The sequence below is a fragment of the Siniperca chuatsi genome, linkage group LG8, assembly GCF_020085105.1.
Source record: "Siniperca chuatsi isolate FFG_IHB_CAS linkage group LG8, ASM2008510v1, whole genome shotgun sequence".
Taxonomy (NCBI): domain Eukaryota; kingdom Metazoa; phylum Chordata; class Actinopteri; order Centrarchiformes; family Sinipercidae; genus Siniperca; species Siniperca chuatsi.
In genome coordinates, this window is record NC_058049.1 from 3,213,172 (window position 1) to 3,229,547 (window position 16,376).

The window sequence follows — 16,376 nt, forward strand, 5'->3', positions numbered from 1 at the left end:
GAAACTTCCAGAAGCTTAACAGAAAGGAAGTCTGATTTTGGAGACCAAATGCAGCCAGGAAGGCGCCCCCACAATGTTTTTTAATGGCACCGGTTTGTACAAATTGTTCTAGAGCTTTTGTTTTGTGCGTGGCATACAGAGAAATTATACACATAGAGCCAGAGAGCTCAGGGACTGTTTAGAGCATTTCTTCAGTAAGAGGCTGCAGTGGCTGCAGTTAGCAGAAGTGCTGAGAGGCCGAGCTGTTTGTTTCATCCTGCTTTATTGCTGTTGTCACTTCTTTTTAATGAAAGTGGAGTTCAGCTGAAGAAGGGAGGGATTTATTTGTGCCGACACACCTCAGCAGGACTACAGCACAGTCGCTGGCCTTGATTGGCCTCCTCAGCGTGTGTGTGTGTGTGTGTGTCTGATTATGTGTGTGTTATATTGAGTGAAATTAACTTTTTAGTTCACATGCCAAGGGCTGGTAGAGTGGAAATTTATCTCACAAAAACATTCACAGAATAGTGTAAATAATTCATATTCATATAATATTTGTTTTTCAAAACAAATATTAAACCCTCATCATTTTCAGTGCAGTTTTATGAAATATAGTCAATACTGTGTTAATAGTTTAGTGAGTTAAAAGTGAATTTACTCATTTAAGTTACTTAGTTATATAACTGTCCAATCTACATTTGAATACTTAATAATTCAATGGATTTGCTTTGTTGATTCGATGTTGATTCAATGAACGGTGGCCAGCAGGGACAAACTTCCAATACATGCAGAGGACAAGGACTGTGTGTAACATATTTAAAAGTTATCAGCTGCAAAAGATTAAAAACCAATGAGGCGTGTAGACAGTATGTATCCGTGCTAAACTGTATGTTAATGAGTGTTAATGTGTGTTTTGTGTGTGTGTGGTGCAGCCTTTAAGCTCCATGCATACTGTATATGTCCTTCAGTTTAACATGCGTGTGTGTCTGTGTGTTCCATATATGCCCAAATGCACCTGCATATGTGTTCATATGCATATTTCTGTTTATGTGTGTGCTTGTCTTTTGGTTCAGTGTCTATTTGTAATTGTGTGTATGTTTGTGTGTGTAAACATGTAATTTGGTGTGTTTGTTTATCGAGCATGTTTGCTCTTTTGCACATACTGTATATGTGTTTGTCCTTTGTACACTGTGTGTAGAATTAGTGCATGTACTGTTTGTGTGTGTTTGTCACTTTATCATTTGTGTAGATGTGTGTATACAGTACATGTATGTCTGTGCATTTAGGGTATATGTTCATCTGCGTGCATGTGTGTGTGCATGTGTACTATCTTTATGATGACCAGTTTAAGTTTCCAACCTTGTAGTGGTTTTAGGGTTCAGGTTAGAATTAGGTTTAGATCAAGGCCCCTGACACTGTCAACTGCTCTCATTAAAATTCCTATCTCAAAGAAAAGTTCCAACATTTCGTACCTAAATTGGCTCTTCATCAGGTGCACAGAAATCAAAAAGATTCAGGTGTGTATCGTTGGAAAAATAGTCTTAGTCCCACCCATACGTACAGTCACAGCACACGGGATAATACATCCAAGCCTGTATCAGGACACTAAGAACTACCATTTGCTACACCCTCCCACAGACAGAGATTGTCCAATCGTAGCTTAGCAACCATAACTAGGCATGGCAGGCCTGTCAAGATTTGGATTTCTCCACATCCCAAAGTGGTGTGCACTGGGCTCTATCAAGAACTATAATCTGTATCTAAAGAGTTCGGATGGTCGAGCCTTTTTCATTGCCTTTCCAAAACCAAAATGGATGGATTAAAGAGCGTGTTGAAATGTCAGCCAGAGACAGAGTTTCCAACTAACAAAGTGTTAATTACCAGGCTAGCTGATAAAATCTGACAGTGACAGTTCTCACTTCAGCCAGCAAAATCAACTGTTGCCTAAATGAGAAGCCTACTCTTGTCTTTTATCTGAAATCAAGGACCCATTGTTTTGAAAATGACTATGGATTTTGGTTGGTAAATCTGGCACAGTTATTAGACACTGCATACGTAGGAGTAGCAACAATAACCAAGGGGTGCGGGGTTAAGCGAAGGGTCAATATCACAACACAAATGAGTTTAACATTGTACACTCATGAGAAATTCTCAAACGTCAAAAAATAAAGGAATCAGGGGCGCCCCAGTAGCTCACCTGGTAGAGTCCTTACCGCAGCGGCCTGGGTTCGAATCCAGCCCGTGGCCCTTTGCTGCATGTCGCCCCTATCTCTCCCCCTTTCCTGTCGATATTCAACTGCACCATCAAAATAAAGGCAACCCCCTCTCTCCCCAAATAAATTATGAAGAATAAAGGAATCAAATACAGAAACAAACAAAATAAAATTTTCAGACAGCACAGGATAAGAATTTTGAATACATTTTGAATACTGATGCCGCCTGAACCTCCTTCATTATAAAAAGGGTTTAATTGAAAATTCTTCATTTCATACAAGAGGCTAGGGAATGCATTATGTCATCGAGGGTCCTTACAAGTACTGTAAAGAAGCACAGACATGTCTGAGTGTGTGTGTCAGGCCATTTGGCACATACACACTGAGGCGAATATAAGTGTGCAGCTACAGTAGCCTGTGAGTCACACTGCCAGCCTGTCCTCCATGACAGTTAATGAGCTGTCGCTTCTTTCTCGTTTTCTGCTGCACCCCCGTCTTCTGTCTTTATTGGAAAGCTATAAAGCAAACTGTCTCTCTCTCCTTCTCTCCTCCTCTGGATGGTTATTAAATGAACTGCTGTGGTAGAAAAGAGGGAGAGAAGCAGAAGGAGGAGGTTTTTCGGGGGGGGGGGGGATTAGCTTCTCCTCCCCCTCAGGTTTTTTGCGTCAGGCGCTGCGAGGGACGTCAAGAAAAGACAAATTATGATATCCCTCCGTTCGCCTCCCTCCTGCCACGGAGCGAGAGGACTTTGAAGGAGGGATTTTGAACAAAGCCAGGATGCAGAGGGAATGTGTCAGAGGACTTGAGTTAGGCCTGAAAAGCCATTCTGAGAAAAAACACAGTGATAATGTAATACCAGCTGGTTTACGGATAAACCCTCTGATGCACTCAGCCATATCAGAGCTTGTGCTCACTGGGTTTTGTAGTGCCTTTATACGTCAGACACATACAGTCAGGTGGTCTAGATGAGGTGATTACTTACCAAGAAGCTTCTAGAGTCCATTTATCTGCCAGTGCGTTTTACCCAGTTTGTTTGTCCTCTTGTTTCTTTCAACTCCTGTAGTGCTAAATACAGGGATCATTATAGTAATTCTTTTTTAGAAAATTAAGAAAATTAGTAAAATATATAATTCAAATCAGTAATTGATGTTATGCTACAATAGGTGTTTATGATGAATTCTAAATAACAGGTAAAAATTGGATAACATCCATAATACAAAAATCTAGATGGAAACTGGAATTTGTTATTACAAGTCTTTGGGGGACCCTAGTGAATGATAATTTGTTCCTCCCAGTTTTCTCATCAGTTTATATAACCAGATTTATGGTCATCTTGCAGCAGGGAACACAATAAATGTGGGTGCAAGTATAGCACAGTTTTATCTGCTTCTGTTAAAGGAATCTGGGTGTTTTTGTTCAAAATCTGTAGAACCTAAAAATAATGAACACTACAAATAGCAGCTGAACACCTGAAAATGGGATTCTTAGCTCTCAGAAGAGACACTGGTGCATGGCAGTGCGGTTTGCTAGGAGTGCAACAGTAATCCAAAAAACTACAGGAAACAAATACTGTATATTATGGGATAATAGGTAGAGACGGACGCAGTTCACACACATAACAAAATTAAGTCTGGACTGATGTTCTTGTAGCTATTTCTTGTGTTTTTAAAGTTTGTATATGTAATTTTGAATTGATACAGTATAAATTGAAGTATTGTAAAATATACAAACCTATTATGTACATGGTTGAAAACTTCTACATACTCTGCAGAAGAGAGAAGTTGATCAGCTTGTGCATGATGTGTGACCCACCATGTTTATAGTTTCATGCATCAAATTCAGTAAGAGAAGCCCAGCAGTGCCACACTTTACTGGCTGGCGCTTTTAGACTTTAGGGCTGATTGAAACAAACATTGCGCTTCCATAGTTCAAGCATCCGTTATCTATCACCTTTGAAGTAATTGAACCTCTAACTCTGCCACTTTAAGTGCCTTGCTCTCCTCATTCAGCTACAGTGTGCAGCTATTTCTCTTTAGCTACAGTGGAACAAACTAATTTCATCTGCAGACAGTTTCATTTGCTGCACTGGAAGCAAACCTGGTTGATTTAATATCTGAAAGGTTTTTTTTCCTTCCATCTTTATTACTTCATCCTCCTTTCCTCACGCAGTCCTGTGAGTAATCTATTGTTTGTTCTAATTAGATGCTGTACATGTAAGTCACGTAGGGAACGATTGCCTCCGGCTAGCTTTAATGATTTTTTTCCCTCATAACCGTGCATCTTCAACCCTTTGATTCTACTCTATAGCTTAACCACAGTTGCGTGCTTGTGTGTGTGTGTGTGTGTGTGTGTGTGTGTGTGTGTGTGTGTGTGTGTGTGTGTGTATGTGTGTGTGAATGACTCTCAGATGATATTCCTCCCCAGTGGCCTCCAGCAGTCCTCAGACTGTGACAGGGAGAGTAATTGGCCATCAAAATAATCCAGACCCCTTGCTTCATTCGCAGCTAGCCGCCGGCTAGTGGAATTAGACACTGAGTTTAGCCAGGGACATTAAACACAAACTCTGTGTCCATGTGTGTGTGTGTGTGTGTGTGTGTGTGTTTGACCTTAAGTCAAGAATATGACTGTGATGCAGCCTCTTGACTCATTAAAAAATACGTTTTGTAATCCAGCACAGTATTAAATACCATTTTCTAACACACAAGGTCTGATGAAGAGTGGATTAAATAGAATGGGATTACAGAAATCAGCTAAAATTTGTTGGCAGTGATCTCATTATTTCACAGACAAAGAGCAGATAATGGTCTACAGATTGTAATACATTTCTATACATGAAAAGTGCAGAGTTGCACTTTGGGACTGGCCTGCATTCATTTGTAACAGCCTAATGCCTCTTTTATGATGAACAGAAAAGTTCTGAATGTATACAATAATACTGTATGATCAAGATTTAATGTATTTTTATCCACAGAAGGTTTCAGAATCTTTGCAAACCGTGGATTATGTGGGCATTGGTTTACAAAGACAGATGAGTGTTGCTGGTTGCCGTTCCTTATGCTGTGCTTCCACTCGGCCTCTTTAACAGTCAGAAAAGTGCTGAGAGGTTTGCTTTGTTTCTGTTTAACCTTGCTTCCCGTCTTTGTGCTAAGCTAGGCTAATCACCTCCGGACTCGCGCTCCATAGTTACTAACGCTCAGACATGAGAGTAGTATGCATCTTCTTATGTAACTCTGAGAAAGAGTGAATAAGCATATTTCCCAAAATGTTGAACTACTCCTGCTGCTTCCTGGTCTCGGTGTAAAAGGTGATGCCCCCTCTCAGTAGCTCAGTTTTGTAATTGAATAAATACTGGGTAGATTGACTCTCTGTCATCATCAAACCAGCGACCACCCGACTCCGTGGATAAGAAGAGTTTAGAGGTGACTCACTGTGATTTAGCTCTTAAAGCCAATATCATGCCCGCTGCCTGAGAGAGATGAGAGCCCGACTGTCTGTTTGGCCATCCTCCACGCTCCTCACTGCAACTCCACTCCTGCCGCCAAGTAATCACATTTGTGTTTGTACAACCTGGTAATACACCGAATCTATGGAGCCGCAGCGCAAGGTCTGAATGCTATTTACTTTCACTTTGACTCTCTCATCTGAAAACAACCTTGTGACTCTGAGAGGATAGTGAGGGGGACTATTTTTGTCATTATGAATTCCTTTGAATTGACACTGTGTGTATTGATATCGCCTGACTTTGACCGACAGCACTTTTTAAGTCTCAAAACGGAAGTGACATTGATTTTCTCATATCTAGTTTTCTTAAGCTGTAATGAGATGTTTACACGTTGTCCTTCTCAGTGACTCCCGAACAAACTTGCTGTTGTTGTCAGACAGTCGGACACTATCGGAGTACTAGACTATTTATTCAGTATAGCCTCACAGTTTGTGCTAGAACCCACTTTACCAAACAGTTGCTTTCACTTTGTTTACTTCTCACTTCAGCTCTAGTCTTCTCTGCTGCTCTAATATCCGGTCGCACACAGAGACTCAAGCACACAATTCTGAACCTCAGTTCAGTTCAGATATTTATTGTCCTTCGAGAGGAAATTCCCATACACACAACATGGAATACAAAAAAAGGTCAAATAGATATTTTTTTAAATGCAACAAATTAGAATAAAACTAAAAGTGCAGAGAGGTCATTTATGGTATATTTGAATGATTTAATCTGTTGCATCACATTTTCAGAAGCCTGTTTCTCTGCCAAGAGAGGAGGCTTTTTTTCCAGCAATTCAGATAGATCCGGTGTTGTGCTCATTGACACTGACTCTTTTCAAGACGATCAGAGTTTTGTAGTCAGAATTAAGAAGGGGATGTTAATGTCTTGTGCCTGAGTCAGAGAAATGGTCACAAAAGGCAACAAGCATGGATGAGAGTGATGTAACTATTAAGGTTTTTGTAAGTCGACTAACAGAAATCTTAAACCTGCATTAATCACTATTTTTATATTAATAGTGGATCAAATGACTATGTGTTAAAGGGGGTGACATAAAAACAGAGAAATCACCAACTCTGCAGTTCGCCTCAGCTCTATGGAGTATGTTTGCATGTTTCAGCTCACTGTTTTGTTATTACAGCCTGCAATTTTGTTGTGGTTCATTCTCAGTGCTCTCATCAACCCCATTTTCAGCTACAGCAGGCAGGTGATTTCTGTGATAAATCCGCGGTACACTACCTGCCCAGCACCAAGCAGCAAACAGACAAAGTTAGAGACTAGCTGGGGAAGAATTTAGCTGCTTAGGAGCCAGCTATTTTTCTACGTAGTTGGTGGACACCAAACCAGAGCTAAAAGAAGAGACTTACATTCATCAGGTGGACACACTCCAATGAGATGTGTGGCTCACATGTGGCTCCATGTGAGTGGTGGTGTTTGCTAGAAACACAGAAAACATTAAACAAATGAGGTAGAAAACAAACATATAAAATACTCCACGTGAATAAAATAACCTCTTAGCCACCCATGCATCACACACACATACATAAAAATAACATCTGTCCTACTCCTACTGCAGCATTCACACATGGATTACAACATTTGCGCGCGCACACACACACACACACACACACACACACACACACTAACTACCAAGCCTGAAAAGCAATGTTTTAAGACTGTTTTTAAAAGAAGATACAGCCGCAGCAAATCTCAGGTCATCAGGCAGTTTGTACCGGAGAACAGCACCATAGTGACCAAATGCACCTTCACCTGATTTAGTTTTAATTCTAGGTACATTTAGGAGACACATGCCTGATGATCTGAGGGATCTGATTGGGCTATAGCCAGTGAGCAGGTCAGAAATATATTTAAGAGCCATACCATTTCGGGCCTTGTAAACGAGCAATAATACTTTGATATCAATTCTATACTGTAGATATATAGTGAAGTGTTTTCAGTACAGGTGTAATGTGTTGTATTTTTCTAGTCCCAGTTAGCACTCTGGCTGCAGCATTCTGAATGAGCTCGAGCCTACCTATTGTCTTTTTGCGAAGAAATTGGCATATTTCTTCGATCGACATGATCAACAACAAGTTAACTGCTCCTAGCAACTGCCAGAGCAAACTAACCCCCCTTCCCAACAGCAGACAGCCAACACAAACACAATGTCAGATTGATTAACGTAGTGAAGACAAAATGTCAGTTTAGCCTCATTATCAGGCTAGATGTCTAAATGCAAAATTTCTTTAACATAAGGGATGGTTCTGATTCGCAAAGAGTGATTTTGCTTTAAGCATGAGTTGTCAGCTACTGTAAAAATGTTTGACAACTTCAGGAATGACTCTGACAGATCTGGAAGAAAAACACAACTTCCTGTCAATGTTAAGACATCTAACCTCTGCACAAAATACAGTCTTTGCCTTTCTTACTCCAGCTATGTTTATTGGAGTTTCTGATTATCTTATCTTAAATTGTTTCATCTCTAGAGGTGTTTTATTTGTGTAAATACATTTTATGTCGTGCTGGTTGTTTTCTGAAGTCTCTGATGAAATCTAATTTCCCCGTCTCTTTCCCTCTCTCTTCGTTCTCCGCAGGTCCGCCTGTAAACGTAACCTGCAACATTTTTATCAACAGTTTTGGGTCCATCGCTGAAACAACAATGGTAAGCTCAATTATTCACTTTGTAATACAGCTCGGCGTGCAGATTTTAATATTATTTAATCGTCACTTGTGTGTGTGGCTGTGGATGGCTGGGCGGCTAATGGAAAATGTCACATCTCGTCGCAGCTCCATTTAGACTTGAGTAATTTTGCCCTGAAAAATGCGATTAATTGGATGCGCTGAATATCAGCATTGCCGTCGTTTCAAAGTTTAATTTTTATTTCCTTTCTCTTTGAAGAAGAGGGAGGAAGGAAGGAAGCACAAAAGGAGAAAAGAAAGGTGTCATAAGGAAATTCGGAAGAAGCAGAGGCAGGAAGGTGAAGAAAAAACAGAAGAAGAATGGAAGGGAGGGAGGAAGGAAAACAGTGAAAGAAAGGAGGAAGGAAGGAAGGCAAAAATGTTGAAAAAGAAAGCTGTGGAAATACAGGCACTTCTAGAGAGGAAGGGAGGATATCCCAAGCTGAACCTCCCCAGTACACACTAACACACACTCACACACATTGCTGCATTGAAACTGCTGGCCGCTGCAGATCCTCGTCATGCAGAACAAATTCCACATTTTCCCTCCTGCGGAAGCCGAATTGATCCTTGTCAAAACTGAGGAGAGAGGGATGAAGGAGGGAGTAAGACTGACAGATGGGAGATGAATGAGGGAAGGGCCAAATAATCCAAAAAATTGAGATAGAAGGAGAAAGTTAAGCAGAGACAGAAGTGGAAGACAAGAAGGAAGTGGAGGAGAGACAGAAAGAGGCAAAACCTTTCTCAGACCTGTTACACATTTAGATACAGAGAGCCAAAGTCCTACACCACATCCTGGTTAGCTTCTGCTACACCAGCTTTAAGGGATTTCTCATAGAAATTTAGTTGCATCCAGTTGTTTGCGCTATACCAACTGAAAAGTGCAAAATGGAAAATAAGTTGATTCCATCTCATTAAAAGCTTCTCAGTTGTCTACAACATGTATTTGTAATTTATCTGATAGGAATACGTAGACTATATCAAAGCCTGGAGATGCGATATGCCACACTGAGGTCTTTTTATTGAGGGGTTTTAGCCATGCCAGCAGCATGGCTTTAGAGATGTAGGTCTGTTGGTCCACCACTTTTGTCTAGATTAAAATATCTCAACAACTACTAGATGGGTTGGGACCCTGACATTTCCTTTAACACCACCACTAGGTCAAAGTTTTTACTTATCCTGTGACTAGATGGGTTGGCACCAAATGTTGTGACTTTACCATTAGTTCCACCATGAGGTTGACATTTTTGGCTTTTAGTGACCTGTCTTGACAGTTGAATGAATTCCCATGAAATTTCTTTCAGACATTCATGTCCTCCTCAGTTATGATTTGAAATAACTTCCGTAACCATCCACTCAAAATGTTAGCTTCAGTTCTACTTTGTGTTTAGTCCTGAACGTGGTTTACAATAACAATGGTGAACAATACGTTGTACCCACTAAACATCAGCATATTAGCATTGTCATTTTGAGCATGTTAGCATGCTGACATTGGAATTTAGCTCAAAGCAGGCCTGTAGACTCTTGGTGTGTGGTGGTTTTCTGTATTTAGTCCTTGCCCTGCTCACGATATTGACTATTTAAATTGAAGAAACATCATAGAAGGCAGTGAGTTTATGGCTGCAGCTGTTCTGAATTCTTAATATTTTGTAGCATTTGCTTTCTAGCTCTTGGGTATTTTATAATTCTGTTTTACCATATTATTATTCCACTGCACTGCTTCTGTCTACTCTGTACATGCTGCAACTATTAAATGTCTGTCCGTCCTGAATGAGGGATCCCTCCTCCGTGTCTCTTTCTGTGGTTTCTCCCATTTTTTTCTGATTTCCAGATTTTTCTTTGAAACATTTCCTTAGCCGAATCGATGATCTTAGAGGATGCTGTATGATGTACCAATCGTATACTCTTGTGAAAAAAAAATAGATTTTTGTCTGTGTAAATAAAATTGAATTGTAAGAGCTGAAATGTCATTGGAGCCTCTGATGCCGCTCACAGCCTGTCAGACAGAGCAACATGTCAATCAAGTGTTAAGCGCAGGGTAACTTCTGGATGCTGAGGCTGAGTTCGCCCACTGAAGACCACTGTCAGTGTTGTTGCTTCAATCTTTTTAAAGGGAAGCTTGGACTACAGTATCCCTCCATCTTTAACACACGCACACAGTGTGCTGGGGCCAGAGCACAGTGATAGATGGAGGTGGTAGAATGGCGCAGTGCGTGTTGAAGTCCCGGCGGTACACGGCTTTATTCCTGTTACAGCACTCTGCCCGCTCACTTGCTTGCTCACTCTTTCTCTCTCTCTCTCTCTCTCTCTCTCTCTCACACACACACACACACACACACAGACACACAACCCCTTCTCTCATTCTTCATCCTACTCTTTGACTCATTTTCTCCCACCCTTATTTCCTCTCCTTTTGTCTTTCTCGCTGTGAAACACACATACTTAAACCTCCAACACTCGATCACCCCATTCTATTTAACTCTCTAACACACACACACGTATCACATATGGATCGTGGTGACAGGACCAAGACATCCATATCGTCTGGACCGTTATTTATAAAGTATTTAAAAAATATTTATTGAATAAAGACATCAAATACCAAGAAAAAAGAAAGAGGATAAAAATGCAACAGGCATATTTATCCTACTTAAATCTTGAATAATTTCCAAACCAGATTGATGTAATGTATATATTTCTTATTATTGATAAACTGAAGACACTCATTATAATTTAATAATAAATATATTTTTAAAAAGGAGAGATTTAGAAAATTTGGACTTATCAATATACAGTTCACCTAATGTGTATATTGACAATACCCTGTGTTATCTGGTTCTTACGTTCATAGTAAAAAATAACATTCTTTGTGTCTTCTTTATCTTTAGGTCAAATATAAGGTATATAATGAAGAGGAGTTGGTAGTATATACACTATACTTTACTATATGTGACATTTTGTGCTATACCTCTCACCGCAGAGCTCTCAGGCTCTTTATCCCTTACACACGGAAACCTCAATCACTTTATTTCCTTTTACCACCCCTCTCTCCCTCCCTCTCTCTCTCCCTCTCCCTCTACCTCCCACACATACACACAGTTATCTCGCCGCTCATTCATTCCCTCTCCCGCCCTCCATACGAAGCTCTATGAGGAGGCTTTACACTGTGTTACTTAAAGTATTGTTGCCAGCTTTATTCCCCCCCCCCCTCTCTCACTGGCTTTCTCTTCCTGCATATCTCTCAGTCGTTTTCTCCATTCCATCTATAGCTCTACCGCGGCTGTAGTCGTCCTTAAAGGACAAACACCAGTAAAGTTGCTTTCAGATACTCTTTCCTAAAAACATTTAATTTCTCCTCTCTTAAAGGAACTGTCTGTATGATACAAATAAGAAAAGAAAAGTATTAATGTGTGAAGCCCGAATTTTGTTTCTGAGAAATAAAGGCAGACGTAGCGTGACAGTGTTGTAGTGCTGCGAACGCTGTTGGGGTTGATTTAAAGTGACTTTGACCCAGAGGACCATAGGTCAGTCAACTTAAGCTTCTTTTAACCATGATGACCTCAATCTTTCCCTAGCCTTATCCAAGTAGTTTTATTTTCCAAAACCTAGCCAGACATTAACCAGTGGAGCACCAGATCAGATGGGTCATTTTCCAAGGCACTGACACATGACAAATTTGGTTGTTTAGTTTGGTGGACTTGTTAAGCAATGTCCCAGACGTTCTAAAGAATGATGACTAAAACCACGACATTCATCTTCCCTCCTGTTTCTTCTTCTTCTTCAGTAGCAGTTTTAATGGTCAATTAAGTTACTTGGCACAATATTTCTGCCATGTGAGTGTCAATTATTGTATGTATTGGACCTTTATTTAAACGTAAGCTACTGTATGTGTCTGTAGACTGTGTTATATCTGCACTGTATCTCTACAGCTGTACACAGCTCAGCAGTCTTGATCTAGATCTAGCACTGTTTTAGTCTTGGTATCAACTTAGTCACTCTTGACTGCAATGCTGGTCTAAATATTGTCAGAATCACATTTTCGATATATAACTGCTGGAAAATGATGTCGTTTGATGTACAGTAGATTGGGGCCTCTTTTTTTGCTTTTATTTCCCAGATGTCAACAAAACGATCATCCTCCAGTTTTGATTCATCACTTCATGTTCTTGGATAATAGTAACCGTGTCGACACAAAAATGTCATTTCGTCAAATAGGCTGAATCTGTGACGTGCAGCTCCAGTGTGTGATTTAGTTTGAAGAAACAGGTGATTTTTACATAAAACTGTTGCATATTGCAGCTTTGACCAACCAGGTTGAATTGCATCAGTGCTTGCTGAACGGTCAAACCTGTCATTTATCAAAATCACCTCAAGATCCAGAGATAAGTTTGCTGTTGATTGATTTGACATCCCACGGTGCAGCAGGTGGTGGTGTTGCTTATTTTGAGGCCACGCAGTGAAAACAGCATCGTTCTTTCTCTCAGTGCAGTGTTGTCGGTGCAGAGCAGATGTGCTGCCATAATGTGTGAGCCTCCGTAACCTCCTACCTTCTCTTCCTACCTGAGCAGCATCCAAGGAGGATGTTATGACAGGCGTGGAATTAGAATATGGCTGCTGCTGTTTCTGTAGTTTTTTTCATTTTTTGTTGTTGTTGTTGGAGGGAGGAGAAGAAGAAGAAGAAGGAGGAAGATTGCAGTCTTTCATGCGTGGTTTACTGCCTGAGTTTAATACATGTTGAAATGAGTTCGGTATTGTGTAAGTACAGCATTTCCTCTGCTAATGGTTTCATAGCAGCGTGGCGGTGGTGGATGGTAATTTCGGGGTAGCACTTAACAGTCCAACAGCCTTATGTCAGGATATTAAACCATGAGTATGAACCTACAGACATGCAGAGTCCCACTTTTTAATGCACATATGCCGACATCCTGCAGCTCTTTTCCTCCGTCTTTAGGAGGAGGAAGTGTTCAGTACGGAGCCATCTCAGTGTGAACAACATTTTTTAATAAACCTCGAAGTAGTCATGCATTCAGTCCAATTCTAAATAATTCCCTGCAATCATTAACTTGCTCCCTCAAATTACTCTCCCCTCATTTGAATCTTGAATGTAGCACCGTCCGTCCCCCCTCTGTGTTTAATGCACTTGATGTGCATCCATCTGCAGCCATGAGGAGCCTCTGACCCATGAAGCTGAGGTGTTATGGACAAGCTGATGGTTTTTTCATAAATTGCTTTGAACAGTTGTAAAACACAAAATTCAGACACAATAAAAATAGATACATGACTCAAACTCTTGAGTTATTTTTGCGGATGTGCCTTAAAAAAATTAGTGCCTTTTTAATTTCCTTTAAAAAGGTTTATATTCTTTTAATTTGCATGTTAATGTTTTATGCAGTTTTTCTTTCTGTAAAGCACTATGAATTGCCTTTGTGTATGAAATGTGCTACACAAATAAACTTGCCTTGGCTTAAATATATACGATCAAATATTAACTGTTGGGCCTTTGGGAAAAAACATTGGACGATTCTGCAAAGGCCTGTATTATGTTCTATGACAACATTTTTGAAATTCTCACTTTCTACAACGTCTGCACATGGCAACTACGGCAGCATAGTTATGGTTAGGAAAGATTGTGGTTATGGCAAATAAGCTATAGTTAAAGTATGGTTAAGGTGAAGCAACTACAACAGTTGGTTAAGGTTAGGAAAAGATCACGGTTAGGGTCAATGAAAAGGCAAAAGTTAATTGCCGACCCGCCTCCCTGGGAGTGGAGGCAGAACTGTCCAACATAGAACTATGTAGGATTATGGGCTGACAAACATTTATAGTTTGAGAGAACGAAATTGTATTTTGATGGAATTAATGGAAAACCTTTAGACCGTGATTTAGTTATTTGAGGGAATGAATTATAAAATTTGCAGGCATGAATTATTTGAAAGAAAATATCAATATTTTAAGGAAATGAACAAATAAAATTCCATTTCCCTACCGGAGTTAAAGAAATCCCTAATGCTCTTGCTTGCACGCAATTTCAAAAGAAACTGCTAGCTCATTAGCTGATTGATAAACACTACAGTTTTGTTTACACTGATGCATTAACATGTTTAATTAGAGTTGCACTATGAGATATGAATAGTACTAATGTAGGACAGATGAATCATAAATGCTTCAAGTCGTATTTTTAAAACCGTTATGAATGTTGCAGCACAGATATGTACAGCTGCAGCTGCAGGGTGGAGGAGTTTCTTACATGGAGAAATAAAGAACAGGTGCTGAAGAGTTCAGCAAGATCACAGCTATTAGCTTTGGAGAAAGACAGACATGTGTAATCACTGCACCTTAGTGACACCATCAAGGCCATCCTCTCGACTTTTGCCCTTTCCACGCTGGTGTCAAACCACAGGCGGGTTTATGACTGATGATCCTGGCTCGGGCTCATACCTCTCGTCTGCATCCCCTCGTTCCCTCTCTCCATCAACAGACACTCCTCATCTCTGCGCCATTTTATGTTATTTATCACATTCTCGAGCAAAAGAAAATTCTTGACTCATTCATGAAAGGTCAGGCTCATTTGTTTCATGTGAGATATTCAGTCTAATACTAATAAACAGTGATAAACGGCAAAGGGGTCTCACTGAGGCTGATTGCTATGTGACTGTATTTCACACACACACACACACACACACGCAGCACCGTGGCTGATTGCTCCTTTAAATGCCACCTGCTGCGGTTGCTGGCATGGCCGTACATCGTCCCTGCAATGCATTTCTGCTACGCCACACAGCTTAATGATGACTCCAGCCTGGCCGAAGTGGCCGGGCTCCATATTCTCAAAATAATTGACAATTAGGGGAATGGAGGGGCGAGCTAAATGCCACCCCACGATGAATAAAGACACCCCATCTGATTGTAAAACAGGGAATGGAGAACGGGCGGTGGAGGTTGTACAATAAAGCACTGAGAGAACAGCTAATATCTTTTTGTATTGATTCTTCATTCCAACCCTAACTTTAACCCAATTCTAGTTCCTCAACCCTCAAAACAACCCTTTGAAGAGGTGACAGAGGACCAGTCAAAATGTCTGTTCTCACCAGAAAAATGACACCGTTGGTCCTTTGTTTAAATGCTTGTCGGGGTGGACGGATGGGTCAACAAAACGTGGGACCGTAACATGGGAGATTGCTGTTCGTTTCCCGTTTCCTCCCGTCAGTCAGCGTTGGTTTCTTTTAACCGACCGTGATCGTTCCCTAACCTTAAGCAAGTTGTTATTGTTGTAACCATGACAACAAAGGTCCCTAACCTTAACAAAGTACTTATTTTAACCCAAACCATGATCTTTCCCTAACCCTAAGCAAAATACTGTTAACCCAGACAAGTTGCTTTATTACTGATTGCCTTACAAGATTTAAGTAATTGATAATGGTGAAACTAAATTGTTTGTAACAATTTAAGTTCAATACACTAAAACACAAAATATTTGTAATTAAAGTCTGCAGTAAAAAAAGCTTTTTGCCAAATTATTCAACTCAGTACTTTAAGTTATAATGACTAGATTTTCTTTATCTTTATCATTCATTCAAGTCAAATATTTAGGTCAAGAAAACTCAAAATGTGTCTTATCCACTAATAAACAAACAATGCAGTACATTCATTAAACATGTATTTAAAATAACATAACAGCAATAGAACACATTGTTTGTTGTTGATATACATACAAACCATTTGATATACCATTTCCAGCTTAAAAAAAATATGTTCTATGTTTTGTCAGCCCTACATAACCATAGTGTTGGCAGATCAAAAAAATCCGATACGAGTCATTTTGTTTTGGAATACAATAACAAGTGGCCTATTTAGTCGTTATGTATGACGACTGAAATATTTCCATTTTCATTAAAATCTCCTCACTCGCAAATTGGTCCTCAAGGATAGACGTGCAGGACTACACACACACACACAGTCAGACCTGTAGGAGATGTATTGATCTTTCAGTTGAACAGCGGAGGCTGAAGGTCTTACAGCCG

General features: G+C 40.1%; 1 protein-coding gene across 6 annotated transcripts in view; it reads left to right on the top strand.

Annotated features, from left to right (window-relative positions):
• glra1 (glycine receptor, alpha 1) overlaps positions 1-16,376 on the top strand; it is a 114,821-nt gene that overhangs the window by 48,143 nt on the left and 50,302 nt on the right. For all 6 annotated transcript variants that reach the window (XM_044206197.1, XM_044206199.1, XM_044206198.1 and 3 more), the window contains one exon: positions 8,271-8,338. In XM_044206197.1, coding sequence (XP_044062132.1) covers positions 8,271-8,338 — 68 coding nt within the window. The remainder of the gene's footprint in view (positions 1-8,270; positions 8,339-16,376) is intronic.